This window comes from Macaca thibetana, chromosome 3 (genome assembly GCF_024542745.1).
Source record: "Macaca thibetana thibetana isolate TM-01 chromosome 3, ASM2454274v1, whole genome shotgun sequence".
Classification (NCBI taxonomy): Eukaryota; Metazoa; Chordata; class Mammalia; order Primates; family Cercopithecidae; genus Macaca; species Macaca thibetana.
The window spans coordinates 53,965,404-53,979,847 of NC_065580.1; the positions used below are offsets into that span (position 1 = coordinate 53,965,404).

At 39.8% G+C, this 14,444-nt stretch overlaps 1 protein-coding gene across 15 annotated transcripts in view; it reads left to right on the forward strand.

Moving 5' to 3' along the window:
* The window catches only part of SRPK2 (SRSF protein kinase 2), a 301,034-nt gene that overhangs the window by 204,673 nt on the left and 81,917 nt on the right, over window positions 1–14,444 (forward strand). For 14 of the 15 annotated variants that reach the window (XM_050782692.1, XM_050782696.1, XM_050782695.1 and 11 more), the window contains one exon: window positions 777–931. The exons of the other annotated variant lie outside the window; for it this stretch is intronic. In XM_050782692.1, the coding sequence (XP_050638649.1) occupies window positions 777–931 (155 nt within the window). The remainder of the gene's footprint in view (window positions 1–776; window positions 932–14,444) is intronic. 15 annotated transcript variants of the gene reach the window in all.

Sequence of the window (14,444 nt, forward strand, 5' to 3'; positions counted from 1 at the left end):
TCATTCAATCAATCAGACACACACACACACACACACACACACACACACACACACACACACACACCCCGCTCAATCAGACACACACACACACACACACACACACACACACACACACCCCCCCCCCCCCCCCCCTCAATCAATCAGACACACACACACACACACACACACACACACTCGCTTTCAGAATACATTCAGAACTTCTAACAGGCCTTATAGAAGTACAAGAATCTTTCTGGCAATCTTGTATATTTTAGCTACAGTGTATATTAATCAGCTTTTATGAGTTACTGAAACCTAACCTCATTTCTCCTATTTCTATGGGAAAAGAATTCTGATTTTCAAATAACAGGAAATAAGCTTTCAAAAGTTGAGTGCTGCTTGCACCTGTCTTTTTATAATCTTTGTGATGTTTTCTAACCAATAAGGCTGTATACCATGGAATATGCTTTCATTTCACTTAAATTTCCCAAGATTGGTAGGACTTAAGTGGAGCACTGAAATTTCACAACATTCGTAGTTCTTGAAGCTCTAAATGAAAAGATACTTTAAAAAAAAAATTCCTTAGCTTATAAGGGCAGATTTTATTTTTTGGCCTGGCCTGTATGTTGAAACCTACTTGAATTCAACTAAAATGGGTGAAGTGACATTAAATGGCATTTATTCTTAGTATGTGACAAGTTTTATTTTTCCCCCATATTAAGAAATGCTCAAATGCATCCATATTGCAAGATGTACTTCTAAGTAAATAAATAGCAATTTTCTCTTTGCTCTTTCAGGCCGGAGCCTCAACAGAAAGCTCCTTTAGTTCCTCCTCCTCCACCTCCACCGCCACCACCGCCGCCTTTGCCAGACCCCACACCCCCGGAGCCAGAGGAGGAGATCCTGGGATCAGATGATGAGGAACAAGAGGACCCTGCGGACTACTGCAAAGGTGACGTGCCGAGCATGGTGGTGTGGGGCTTGCCTTCCCCATTGGGCTATGTGGTAATTTGTTGGGGGAATGGACGAGGGAACAAGGTAGTGATGCAAATTACTTGGTCTTCATTAAATTAGCCTCCTGTGTCATTATCATTTTAAATTCTTAGGCCATTGTATAGAAACTGATATCAGAAAATTTAAGTGATATGAGAGAGAATTGTAAGAGATAGAAAATACATATATTTACACATAGATATTCTAGGTACTTTCAAAAGGACTTAAATCTGTTAGAATTAAAGATAGTATACAGCAGGACAGTTAGAGGACATAATAAACCATCTAAAAAGAGCACTGGGCCAGGGCGATGCCTCAAGCCTGTGATCCCAGCACTTTGGGAGGTCAAGTCGGTGGGGGCAGATCGCTTGAGTTCAGGAGTTGAAGACCAGCCTGGGCAACGTGGTGAGACATTGTCTCTACAAAAAGTGCAAAAAATTAGCTGGGCATGGTGGTAAAGGCCTGTAGTCCCAGGCACTTGGGAGCCTGAGGTGGGAGGAACGCTTGAGCCTAGGAGGCAGAGGTTTCAGTGAGCTGAGGTTGTGCTGCTACAGTCCAGCCTGGGCGGCAGAACCAGATCCTGTCTCAAAAAAATAAAGTAAAAAAAAAATAATAATAATAATAACAGAGAGAGGAAAAAGTGCACCAGGCTTTTGAGGGGAACTGATTATAACTCTTGTGTATTGTATTTGACTTTCTGTTTTCTGACTGCTAAGACTAAAAGAAAACTCTCCCTTTCTCTGTATAGCATTGAATTACGTAGCATTCATTGTCTGTGGGAAGCAAGCATGCACATTTGTTTACAGAGAAAGATTCTTTCCTGGCATTGTACTTAACGAAAAAGACATTCTGTGGGGTTCTGCCATTGTATGATGTAGTGGGTTATGTTATCAGCTATGATTTCACGGAAGACATAGAAACTATTCAAGTGGAGTGTTCTTGTACTGATGCTTTGTAAAGACCAAGAGTTAAACTCCTGAAGGGCAAGCATGTTGTGTGATGAATATTAACAACAATATGGTCTAGACACCATGCTTTGTGTAGACCCAACTCTGAGAATCTAGGAGAAAGAGAAATGACTATTTATTCAGCTGCTTCTTTGTCATTTAACTTACTGATTTGGACATTAGTTTTCAGGAATTTGGAGCTCCTGAGCAGTTGGTGAGATGAATTTATTTGCTGCAGATTTTTAAAACTGTAAATCAGATTCTATATAGCATTAGAATACATGGCAGAAAATGCACATATGTTCAGGAGATAAAGCACTAATGAATTTTGGGGTCTATATATCTTAATAATTCATTTATCTAGTGGGTGTAGGTCATTTGTGTGTTGGTTCAGGAACAGTGTACATTTAGTTACCTGCTAAGAGGAAGAGAAAGTTACTGTGCTACAAAAGTATTGGAACTAATCTACTCTAACCTGATTCTTTCATAGGTGCACATACTTACACATAGAATCAGTGTTTTCCTTAGAAAAGAGAGAGTGGATCTTACTTAGCATTTGTCTGAATAGTGGTTATGATCCCAAAGGTCTATGCAGTCTAGTAAAAGATAGAGCCAATTTGAAAGGTAACAAGAAGGTGTTTTCCATCCTCCCTTTATTCTGCATTTCTTATACTGTCTTCGATTTTGCTGCTGAGGCCCAGCATTAGGTTTGTCTGCAGGAAGCCTTCTTTTTTCTTTTCTTGTTTTTTCTTTTTTTTGAGACAGAGTCTTGTTCTGTTGCCCAGGCCGGAGTGCAGTGCATGATCACAGCTCACTGCAGCCTCAACCTCCTGGGCCTGAGCAATCCTCCCATCTCGGCCTCCTGAGTCCTGGGCTTGAGCAGTCCTCCCACCTCAGCCTCCTGAGAAGTTGGAACTGCAGGCATGTGTCACCACTCCTGGTTAATTAAAAGTTTTTTTGTTTTTTGTTTTTTTTTGGTAGAGATAAGGTCTGGCTAGAACCATTCCTTAAGAGCTATTCCCCTCAGCAAATAGGCTCTACCAAGCAGGAATGAAAACTGTCTCACTCATCTGGATCTTAAGTACGTGGGTCAGCAGATGTAACTAATACTCTCATCCCCTTACTGTCTCTGGGAACCAGCACAGCAGACATCCAAACCCCAAATAAAGGGCTCAGAATAAAGTATTCCACAGCCAGGGCTGATTCTAGGTAACATTCATTGAGCTCTAAATTTCATAGAGTATTAAAGTCAGCATCAGTAAGGTCATTAGAGATAGTAAGGTTCTCTCCTTATACCCATGCCAGCCCCCGGAATTTGGTAAGTAACTTGTATCTTTAGTTAGCATTACATGTGACAGATGCCCTTCTATGAATTTTGTGGTATATTCCACAACAGTTTGTATAAGATTACTGACATATACATATTCAGGGAGTCCAAGGAATTGATTGGGAATGTCTGGAATAAGACCTGTGGCCTTATCATTTTTTTGTTCTCGGGTAAAGAGATAAATCCCCTCACCCTCTGCCAGGACTGGTTGAGGTAAAATTACTAATATGGTGTTTTATCATCCCTGAATACTTTAGTACATTTTACCTACAATCAAGTACATTCTCCTGTAAATCAAAATACAGCCATCAAGATCAGGCATTTAGCACTGATACTTCACTACTGTTCAGTCCTCGGGCTTATCAGGTACTGCCAGTTGCCCAGTGTTGTCCGTTACATGTAATGAATCTGTGGCAGAATCGCGTATTTTGTTTTCTTGTTTCTGTAATTTCTTTTAATTTGGAACAGTTCCTCAATGTTTTCCTGGCTTTCATGTCCTTGACATTTTTTAAGATTGTAGACCAGTTATTTTGTATGTTTCTCAATTTGGGATGTCACAATAGTGATATTGTCTTTTTGCATTAAATCCTGTCAGATGGTACACAGGTTTGATTTATTCCATTGGAGTTGCTGCCTTCACTTGATCAAGATTGTGTCTGCCAGATATCTCTGGCAGCTATTCTTTTCCCCTAGTAATAAGTATGTTGTTGAGAGTTACTTTGAGACTACATATATAACCCATTCAAATATTTATCCCTGTTCCTGCCCCCACCCTGGGCTGGATTTCTGTCTCAGATGGACTGATTAATTCATGGATCTCTGTTTTATTCAGTGAGTTATAATCAGTTACTCTCCTTATATGTTTTGATGCTTACATTATCCCAAATTTGGATCTTAGGAGCCCCTTCAGATTGGTTCTGTGTCCCTTTGAAATGCCTCAATCATTCTTTGATCGTTTCTTTTTTTGTTTTGTTTTGAGATGAAGTCTTGCTCTGTCGCCCAGGCTGTAGTGCAGCGGTGTGATCTCGGTGTCACTGCAACCTCCACCTCCTGGGTTCAAGCAATTCTCATGCCTCAGCCTCCTGAGTAGCTGAGACTACAGGCTCATGCCACCACGCCTGGTTAACCTTTGTATTTTTAGTGGAGATGGAGTTTCACCATGTTGACCAGGCTGGTCTTGAACTCCTGACCTCAAGTGATTCTCCTGCCTCAGCCTCCAAAAGTATTGGGATTACTGGTGTGAGCCACTGTGCCTGGCCCTTTGATCATTTACCTTCAAGTACAGTAGGATATGCCAGGTTCATCTTGTATTTTTCCTATCCCAGCCCGGGAGTCTACTCTTTCCACAGAGAATCCTGCTCTTTTAAAAATTAAACAATAGGCCGGGCGCGGTGGCTCACGCCTGTAATCCCAGCACTTTGGGAGGCCAAGGTGGGCAGATCACGAGGTCGGGAGATCAAGACCATCCTGGCTAACACTGTGAAACCCCATCTCTACTAAAAATACAAAAAATTAGCCGGGCGTGGTGGTGGGCCCCTGTAGTCCCAGCTACTTGGGAGGCTGAGGCAGGAGAATGACGTGAACCTGGGAGGCGGAGGTTGCAGTGAGCTGAGGCCGTGCCACTGCACTCCAGCCTGGGCAACAGAGCAAGACTCTGTCTCAAAAAAAAAAAAAAAAAAAAAAAAAAGAAATTAAACAGTAATATTTAGAAAGCTAGACCTGGGCATTAGGTGTGCTTATTACTTTTGGCTTGTCACTTTCAGATCTCAGTACAGAGCTAGGAACACACACATATGCACCTGCTTCCTTTATGTTTATGTTTATTTATATATTTACATATGTATTGAAATCCATGAGTTTATTAATCTGATACATCTAGTACCAGAATATTCAGCCCAGTTTTCTCCCTTTCTGTCTTTGTGGTTTCTTTCTCTGATAGGAAGAGTCTGGGCTCTCCCCATCCTCATTGCGTTGACTTAGTTGATTGATTTCCCTGTATGGTATGAGTCACCAGTGGCCATCACTATGTCTCTCCCTTCCCTCCTCACCTAAGTTGTGCTCTGACATCCTTTGTTGATTGGCCCTGCCTCATGACTTGGGATTGAATGGTCCAGGAGGGGAAGGGGAGAGAGAACTTTCCCAGGCTGGTGGTGTGTGTTAAGTAATCTGAGATATCATTTGTCTTTTGATGTTTCAGCTCTTCCTCTTGTTTTCATTGACTTCATTCCTGGAGAGTCTCTGCCCTCAGCTACTTCTCAAAATACAATTAAAAAAAAATTCACCAACAAAAGACATCACATATATTTCTTTTTAAAAGTAAAATTTGCTCATCACAGGAAATGTAGACACTGGGTTTGGAGGGCAGAAGTCAGCTGTGATCCCACTACTCAGCAAGAGCTGCAGCAAGCTTTCATCGTTTATGATCAGCTAGATTACATCTTAACTTTTTACCTCATCTGTACAAGTTTCCCATATTTAAAATGTATGAACCCTCAGCTGGTTTAATAAAAGCATCCATATTTAAAGTTCTGATTTTGCAAAAGCATTGTTCATTGCTCTCGTGTACTTAGCTTGCCTTGGTATTCTCTCTGGAGTGGGACTCTTCATTTCCTCAGAGCTGTGTTCCTACCCGCGTAGATCTCCAAGAAGATTACGGCATTATGGACTGGTTCCTGAGCCTTGCTTCAAAACCTGGCTGTGTTGCTTTGTAGCTCCGTCTTCTTGGACAGATTCCTTTCTCTTTAGCCTTTGGTTTTTCATCTATGATATAATTATGTTAATGTTAATACGTAAGATTTTTATGAGGATTTAAATGAAATACATGAAGTTCATAACACGGTATCTGATACGAGGCTCTTAAGAAATATGAGTTTCACTCTTCTTCTGTCTGTTCTATTGTTCTTCTTTTGGTGTGTTCCCATCTGTACTTCATGCTATACCCATCAGTGCTGGCTGCCTTAGCTCCCTGACCATGTCTCATGTTGGGTGTGTTTCCTTAACCTCTGCAGAGAGAGCTGTCAGCACTGCCTATCTTTTTTACATATCACCTCTGTTCTGTTGTCTGGGCACAAGCTGTAGTAGCAGGCTGTGCAATTTATTCAGATTCTGCTTTCAAGCCCTGGGGATTATCAGGATCAGGGACAGGGTCAGCCTGTAAACAAACACTGTCAGGAGGCCTTGTGTAATACATGCTTGTTTCATGAGTTTTAGCAAAAAAACCTGTGTCACAGCCAAACCTCCTCTTGTGGGAAGATTTGTGTTTCATGTGGGGTTTTCAGAGGCAGTAGGGGGTGCCTGGTAAACATTCCTAGGCTGCACTGTAAATCCCTGAATTGGAATCCCTGGGAGTGGGACTTAGGACTCCAAATATTTAACAAATTCGCCAGGTGATTTTTCTGCACATTGAACACTAAAGTCTGCTCCATTGTAAGGTCTGCATGTATCATTTTTCTAAAACTCCAAGGATACAACCACATGAAGGCACCCTTCATAGTATACTTGCAATATAAGTGGAATCATTGCTTTGAACTACCTTATGTTCTTTTTCCAGAACCCTTAGCATATACCTGCTACAAGGACATACTAAATGGTGACTGTAGGAACATCGCCTTGCAATATCAGGCTGCCTGTACTCGCTGTCCTCAGACATGAGTTTTTTTGCTGTCTTAAATCATTCTTAGATAAGTTGGCACCTTTGTACAGTTTTCATCTCTTGGATTATTTCTGGAGACATCAATAGCTGTGGTCTGACTTGGTATGAAAACATGTTATTTCCTTAGAAATGCCTTTATTCAACCTCTAATCAGACCCTTTCCTTTATTACCCGCAGTATTGTCCTCCCCATTCCCAACTTATAGTGTGGAGTTGTACATTTATTTCTGTGTTCATGTATCTCTTCCTCTCTAGTCTGAAAGGTTCCCTTTGGTCAAGGCCCTGTAGTTTGTTAACTCCACTGCATTTGAGCCATCCACAATGCGGTACGTATTGTTCGTTTATAAAGGCATTTTCTCTAGTGTTGGACAGCAGGTAAGGGATAGGCAGAGTGTTGATGTTCATATGGATCTGGGAAGGCATGTCAGCATGAGCAGGCTGGCATGCTGACTGGATAATCAGAATATAGGGCCTTTGTTTCTGCCTCATGTTTTCTTAAAATCATCCATAGTGCTCCAGAGTACTTATCTCTCACACCCATTTGAGTGGCATACATTTCATACCTGTAAAAACTTAGGGGCAATATTTTCTTCAAAATACAGCATAAAATATTATAATTATACACTCTAGAAACATGTCAGATGAGTTCCTTCCTATATACAAATTGCCTTTACCCAGGTGTGTCTATTTTCCGTCTGTGAAAACTGTAGTCTGGTTGAATTTTAATAACTCACAAAATTTACTGTTGGTGGCTATTTGTTGGCATTGGCATCCGTCCTCCCTTTCTCCTTCCCTCCCTGCCCCCCATCCTCCGAGTCTATGACTTTTTTTATTTTATTTTTTTTACAGCTCCCTTTTTTTTTTTTTTTTGGAGACGTAGTTTCACTCTTGTCACCCAGGTTGGAGTGCAATGCTGCAATCTCTGCTCACTGCAACCTCTACCTCCTGGGTACATACAATTCTTCTGTCTCAGCCTCCTGAGTAGCTTGGATTACAGGCATGCACCACCATGCCCAGCTAATTTTTGTATTTTTAGTAGAGATGAGGTTTCACCATGTTGGCCATGCTGGTCTTGAACTCCTGTCCTCAAGTGATCTGCCTGCCTCAGCCTCCCAAAGTGCAGGGATAACAGGTGTGAGCTGCTGTGCCTAGCCTGTTTTGTTTTTTAAGGGAAAAAAGCAGAGAACCTTAAAGCTGTTTTAGAATTGATATTTGTACAGTAAAAAGAATAACAAAAGAAATATTTGTACAGCCAAGTAATGTTGGCTGTCTTACATCAGAGGTTCTTCACTGGATGCGGTTTGGACCCCTGGGAGTCCATTTTTGAATGTTTGGAGACATTTGGTTGCCGTAACTGAGGCTGCTACTGGCATCTATTGGGCAGAGTCAGGGATGTTGCTAAACATCCCAGAATGCACAGGACAGTTACCCATAACAAAAATTATTCAGCTCCTAAAGTCAGTAGTGCCCAGATGGAAGGAAAATCTCTGCCTTAGAAATGCCTGTTTTTCTCTATTAAAATGGTGTCATGTGACTTAAGTATTTTATATCTGTTCCTTTTGATATAAAGATGACCTTTCTTCATTCACAGTTCTTTCACTTAAAATCATTAATGCTGCACATATACTTAATTCATTATGCTTTTCATTTATTAGTTGGCTTACTTTGGCTTCCTTAAAAAGAAACCCTGTCTTATCTACAAGAGCAAAGCAATAGATGCTCTTGAACCTATTACATAAGGCCTCATTACATTTCTTTTATGGAGACCAAGGAGTTTCTGACTCCTGATCTGTTGGTGCTTTAAATTGACAAGGATATTTATGATATAAGCTTTAAATAGCATGACAGGTGAATTCATGGTTTATTCATTGAGGCTTGAAGATGTGCAAAACGTTGTACTTTACTACAGGGCACATAGAGGTAAATGAGAAACAGCCCTACTTTCTAGATTATGGCCTTGTAGACTTTGCCACTAGAATATCAGGTACTTAAGGGCAGAGCCTTGACCTGTCTAGCTTCCCTGTCTCCCCAATAGAACAATCTGTGGCCTGCTGAATACTGACTGAATGAATAGACTGCTCAGATAGCTTTTTTTCATCTTTCTAAGTGTGGTTCATTAATAATAAGTGAGAAAAGGGAAGATATGTGAGGACTTAAAAGGAAGAAGGTTATATTTGAATAGAGGAATCAGAAAAGATGTTATAAAAAACTGAAAGGGACTTTGTCAGTAAAGAATATTTGGATGATGTTGAAAGTATGAGGCACTTCTCAGACTAATTCCTGGAGGCAGAGCAAGGTGTGAGAAGCCCTAACTGCTTGTGTTTTCCTAACAAATGGGGAAACTAAAAATTGATGGTAGAAGATTAGGTTTAAAAGCAGTTTGGGAGCATCATGTAGAGGACAGAGATGAGCGTGAGAAATTTGTGGTGAAGTAACCTTAAAGCATTAGTTCAAAATATTACCAAAAATCCCCACAGAAAACCAAAAGAAAGCAGAGTAGAAACAGAATCCTGGTGTTATGATCTCTCCTCTTTTTAAGAAACATTTTTACCAGGCCAGGCACGGTGACTCAACACCTGTAATCCCAGCACTTTGGGAGGTGGAGGTGGGCGGATCATGAGGTCAGGAGATTGAGGCCATCCTGGCCAACATAGTGAAGCCCTGTCTCTACTAAAAATACAAAAAATTAGCCAGGCATGGTGGCACGCACCTGTAGTCCCAGCTACTCGGGAGGCTGAGGCAGGAGAATAACTTCAACCTGGGAGGGCGGAGGTTGCAGTGAGTTGAGATTGCACCACTGTTCTCCAGCCTGGGTGAAAGAGTGAGACTCCGTCTCAAAAAAATAAAAATAAAAACTAAAAACATGTTTAGCAAAAGAGAGTGCCAAAATGTCAGCAGTATGGGGTAAACCTGGGGTGGTTTTTTGAAATATACTTTTATCTAGCTGCTGCAGCACCGTTTATTTGGAAGACTTCTCCCCCGACCTATTGATTTACCTGCCTTTGTCCATCAGTAGACAGAAGGTATGGGGGTTTGTTTGTGGACTTCACCTGCTCCATCCCTCTGTTGGTCAATGCTTGCTCTAAGGGTCTGGTTACTGTAGCTTTGTATAGCATGCCTTGAATGGGTAGTGTCAGTCCTCCAGCTTTGTGCTTCTCTTCCAGGATTGTTTTGACCTGTCTAGATCATTTGCATCTGTGTATAAATTCAGAGTCAGCTTATACATTATAAATTTTAGATATGCCTTAATAATATTGAATCTTCCAATCCATTAACATGGTATTGTGTCTATTTATTTAGGTCTTTATTGTTCTCAGAAATGTTTTGCAGTTTTTGGTGTGGAGGTCTTGCTCATATTTAATCTTTTTCTGACTTTTAAAAATGCTATAATAAATGACAATTGTGTTTTGATGAGTTATAGAAGTGTAACTGATTCTTATGCACCAACCACATGGCCTGTAACTGCTTTTTGCTTATTTATTAGTGTTTGTGCATGTGTAAATTTCTCTGGGTTTTCTCTACACACAATCATTTCATCATTTCAGTGCAAATAGAGGGTTTTCTTCTTCCTTATGATTCTTTATAAATTATTATTCTTTTTTGCCTCCTTCTTTTATGCATGAGGTTGAATAGAAGTGGTAAGAATAGACCCCCCTTGTCTTGTTTCTAATATTACAGTGAATGTGTAGTTTTTTTTAGATACCTTTATCAGGTTGAGATGGATCATATATTTAAATATAAAGTTAAAACTGTAAAGTTTCTAACAAAAAGTAAGAGAATATCTTCACAACCTTGGGGGTAGGGTAGGATTTATTAGCAAGCATATAAGAAATATTAACTATAAAATAAAAAATTAATTGAACTTCATCAAAATTAAAAACTTTTCCTCATTAAAAGACATTTTTAAAAATGAGAAGATCAGCTTCAGACTGGGAGAAGCTCTTTGCAATACATTTACCTGACAAAGAATGTGACTGGAAGGGAATTTCCAGAGTGAGGTTTTGGGAAAATGTTCTATATTGATTAGAGTATATATATTTGTCAAAAAACAGGGAATCGTACACATAAAACCTTTGACTTTCATTGCATGTAAATATAATCTGAATTTTAAAAAACATTGGTAGTAGCTAGTTACATCTGGATTGTAGAGTTTTGGTTTTTGTCTTCTTTACCTCTTTGTCATGGTTTTGTTTTCTGCATTGAGCATATATTTCTTTGTAAATATAGAAGAATATGTGCTTTTACTGCTGAAAGAAATCATAGACGACACAAACAAATGGAAACACATCCCATGCTCATGGGAGGGTAGAATCAATATTGTAAAAATGACCATGCTGCCGAAAGCAGTCTACAAATTCAGTGCAATTTTCATCAAAATACTACCATCATTCTTCGCAGAACTAGAAAAAACAGTCCTAAAATTCATGTGGAACCAAAAAAGAGTCTGCATAGTCAAAGCAAGACTAAGCAAAAAGAAAAAATCTGAAGGCATCACATTACCTGATTTCAAACTATACTGTAAGACCATAGTCACCAAAACAGCATGGTACTGGTATAAAAATAGGCACATAGACAACTGGAACAGAATAGAGAACCCAGAAATAAACCCAAATACTTACAGCCAAGTGATCTTTGACAAAGCAAACAAAAACATAAAGTGGGGAAAAGACACCCTGTTCAACAAATGATGCTGGGATAATTGGCTAGCCACATGTAGGAGAATGAAACTGGATCCTTGTTTCTCGCCTGAAACGAAAATCAACTCAGGATGGATCAAGGACTTAAATCTAAGACCTGAAACTAGAAACATTATAGAAGGTAACATCGGAAAAATCTAGACATTGGCTTAGGCAAGGATTTCATGATCAAGAACCTAAATGCAAATGTGATTAAAAACAAAGTTAAATACCTAGGACTTAATTAAACTAAAGAGCGTTTACACAGCAAAAGGAAGAGTCAGCAGAGTAAACAGACAACCGAAAGAGTAGGAGAAAGTCTTCACAGTCTGACAAAGGACTAATATCCAGAAACTACAATGAACTCAAATTAGCAAGGAAAAAAACAAAAACAAAAAACAATCCCATGAAAAAGTGGGCTAAGGACATGAATAGACAGTTCTCCAAAGAAGATATACAAATGGCCAATAAACATATGAAAAAATACTCAACATCACTAATGATCAGGGAAATGCAAATCAAAACCACAATGCGATACCACCTTACTCGTGCAAGAATGGCCATAATCAAAAAATCAAAAAATAATAGAAGTTAGCATGGATGCAGTGAAAAGGGAACACTTCTACACTGCTGGTGGGAATGTACACTAGTACAGCCACTATGGAAACCAGTGTGGAGATTCTGTAAAGAACTAAAAGTAGAACTACCATTTGATCCAGCAATCCCACTACTGAGTATCTACCTAGAGGAAAAGAAGTCGTTATACAAAAAAGATACTTGCTCACGCATGTTTATAGCAGTACAATTCACAGTTGCAAAAATGTGGAACCAACCCAAATGTCCATCAGTCAATGAGTGGATAAAGAAACTGTGGTGTGTGTGGAATACTTCTCAGCCATAAAAATGAATGAATTTTGCAGCAACCTGGATAGGATTGGAGACTATTATTCTAATTGAAGTAACTCAGGAATGGAAAACCAAACATCCCATGTTCTCTTACTCATAAGTGGGAGCTAAGCTATGAGGATGCAAAGGCATAAGAACGACACTGTGGACTTCGGGGATTCAGGGGGAAAGGGTAGGAAAAGGATGAGGGACACAAGTACAAACTGGGTTCAGTGTATACTTTTTGGGTGATGGGTGCACCAGAATCTTGCAAATCACCACTAAAGAACTTACTCATGTAACCAAACACAGCCTGTTCCCCCCAAACTTATGGAAATTAAAAAAAAAAAAAAGCAGCAGAAGTAGTGCTTTTAAAAGGAATCAGTGGGCTAGGCATGGTGGCTCACACCTGTAATCCCAGCACTCTGGGAGGCCAAAGCAGAAGGATCACTAGATCTCAGGAGTTCGAGACAGCCTGGGCAACATAGTAAGACTTCATCTCTATTTTTTTTTTTAAGTGTTTTAACAAAAGGATAAAAGGAACCAGTGTAGGTTTTAAAGAGGGAAGTGCTATATTTAAGGAAGCTTAATTTGAAATCGTAGATGATTGACATTAAAGAGAGAGAAGATACAAGGAGCAGACAAAGGCAAACAATGTCATGGAGGTACTGTCTTTATTATTCGATAGTCTGTTGAGTATGGAGGGCAGTAACCAAAAAACCCACACACTTCTAAGTCCTGGAATAAGAAGAAGAATAGTACCTTCTGGGCATCATTTATTTTAGTGTACTCTGAATTGTGAAACTGCTTTTCTTCCCCTTCCCCGCTGAGATAGAGTCTCACATTCTGTTGTCTAGGCTGCAGGGCTGTGGTGTGATCACGGCTCACTACTACTTCAACCTCCCAAGCTCAAGCTATCCTCCTGAGTAGCTGAGACTACAGGTCTGCATCACCATGCCTGGCTAATGTTTAAGTTTTCTTTTTATAGAGACAGGATCTAGTTATGTTGCCCACGCTGTTCTTGAACTTCTGAGCTCAAGAAATCCTCCCGTTTCTGCCTCCCAAAGTGCTAGGATTGTGGACATGAGTCAACACGCCTGGCACATTTTAAAAGTGTTTGTAGGGATGAGGTCTCCCTATCTGTCCCAGGGTGGTTGTCATTTCTTTTTTGCATTCGATATTGTTTGGCTATGAAAAAGCTCTGAGCCAAATGTGCAGCCCACCTCTAACAAGTGAACAGTAATTTATAGCATGCATTCTGTATCCTAACTTCACTGTAGCATTATTCTGTTTTACTTTTTCTGGGCTATTTTTTCTGTGCCCCAATTTCTTTCTAATTTTGTATCTTATATTGTGGTTTTACAAGCTGCTTCAATTCCTTATAGAAAAAAATAATGTAACATATATTAAAACATCACATCATACCCCATGCATACAATTTTGGCTTACTAATTAAAAATAACTTTTTAAACAAGGTGAAATAATGTTGGCATTATTGGTAGAAACAGTGAAGTCTCGGTTTGGGGAAAATGTTGATGAGTTTGACTATTGATGGAAATATCAAGAAGGTGGTTAGAAATATGAATTGGAGAATCAGAAGAATCAGCAAGCAGGTGGTTTAGTAAAGAGTTTAACCTTGCCTGAAGAGAGATCTGGCCTTTGTCCTTGGAGCCTTCCAAGGGCATAGAGATCTGGGTGCCTTGGGCCATACCTGATAGTCTAACAATGTGGCACATTGAACCTGAGGAAGGTCTTTGAGACCCCCAAACTCTGTGGTTCATGTCAGAAGGAAAGGCAGTTGGTGGACTGTTCCCAAACTTTACACAAATATTATAGATTTGATAGGTAAAACAGATCATATAATGGTTCGTAAGTGGATTTAAAAAAAAAAAAAAGATGCAGAGAGGCTGTTCAGTGACAAGCCTTTGAGAAATTTAATGGAATGCAAGAGGAAAAGGAACAAGTACAAGAAACAGACATAGCAGT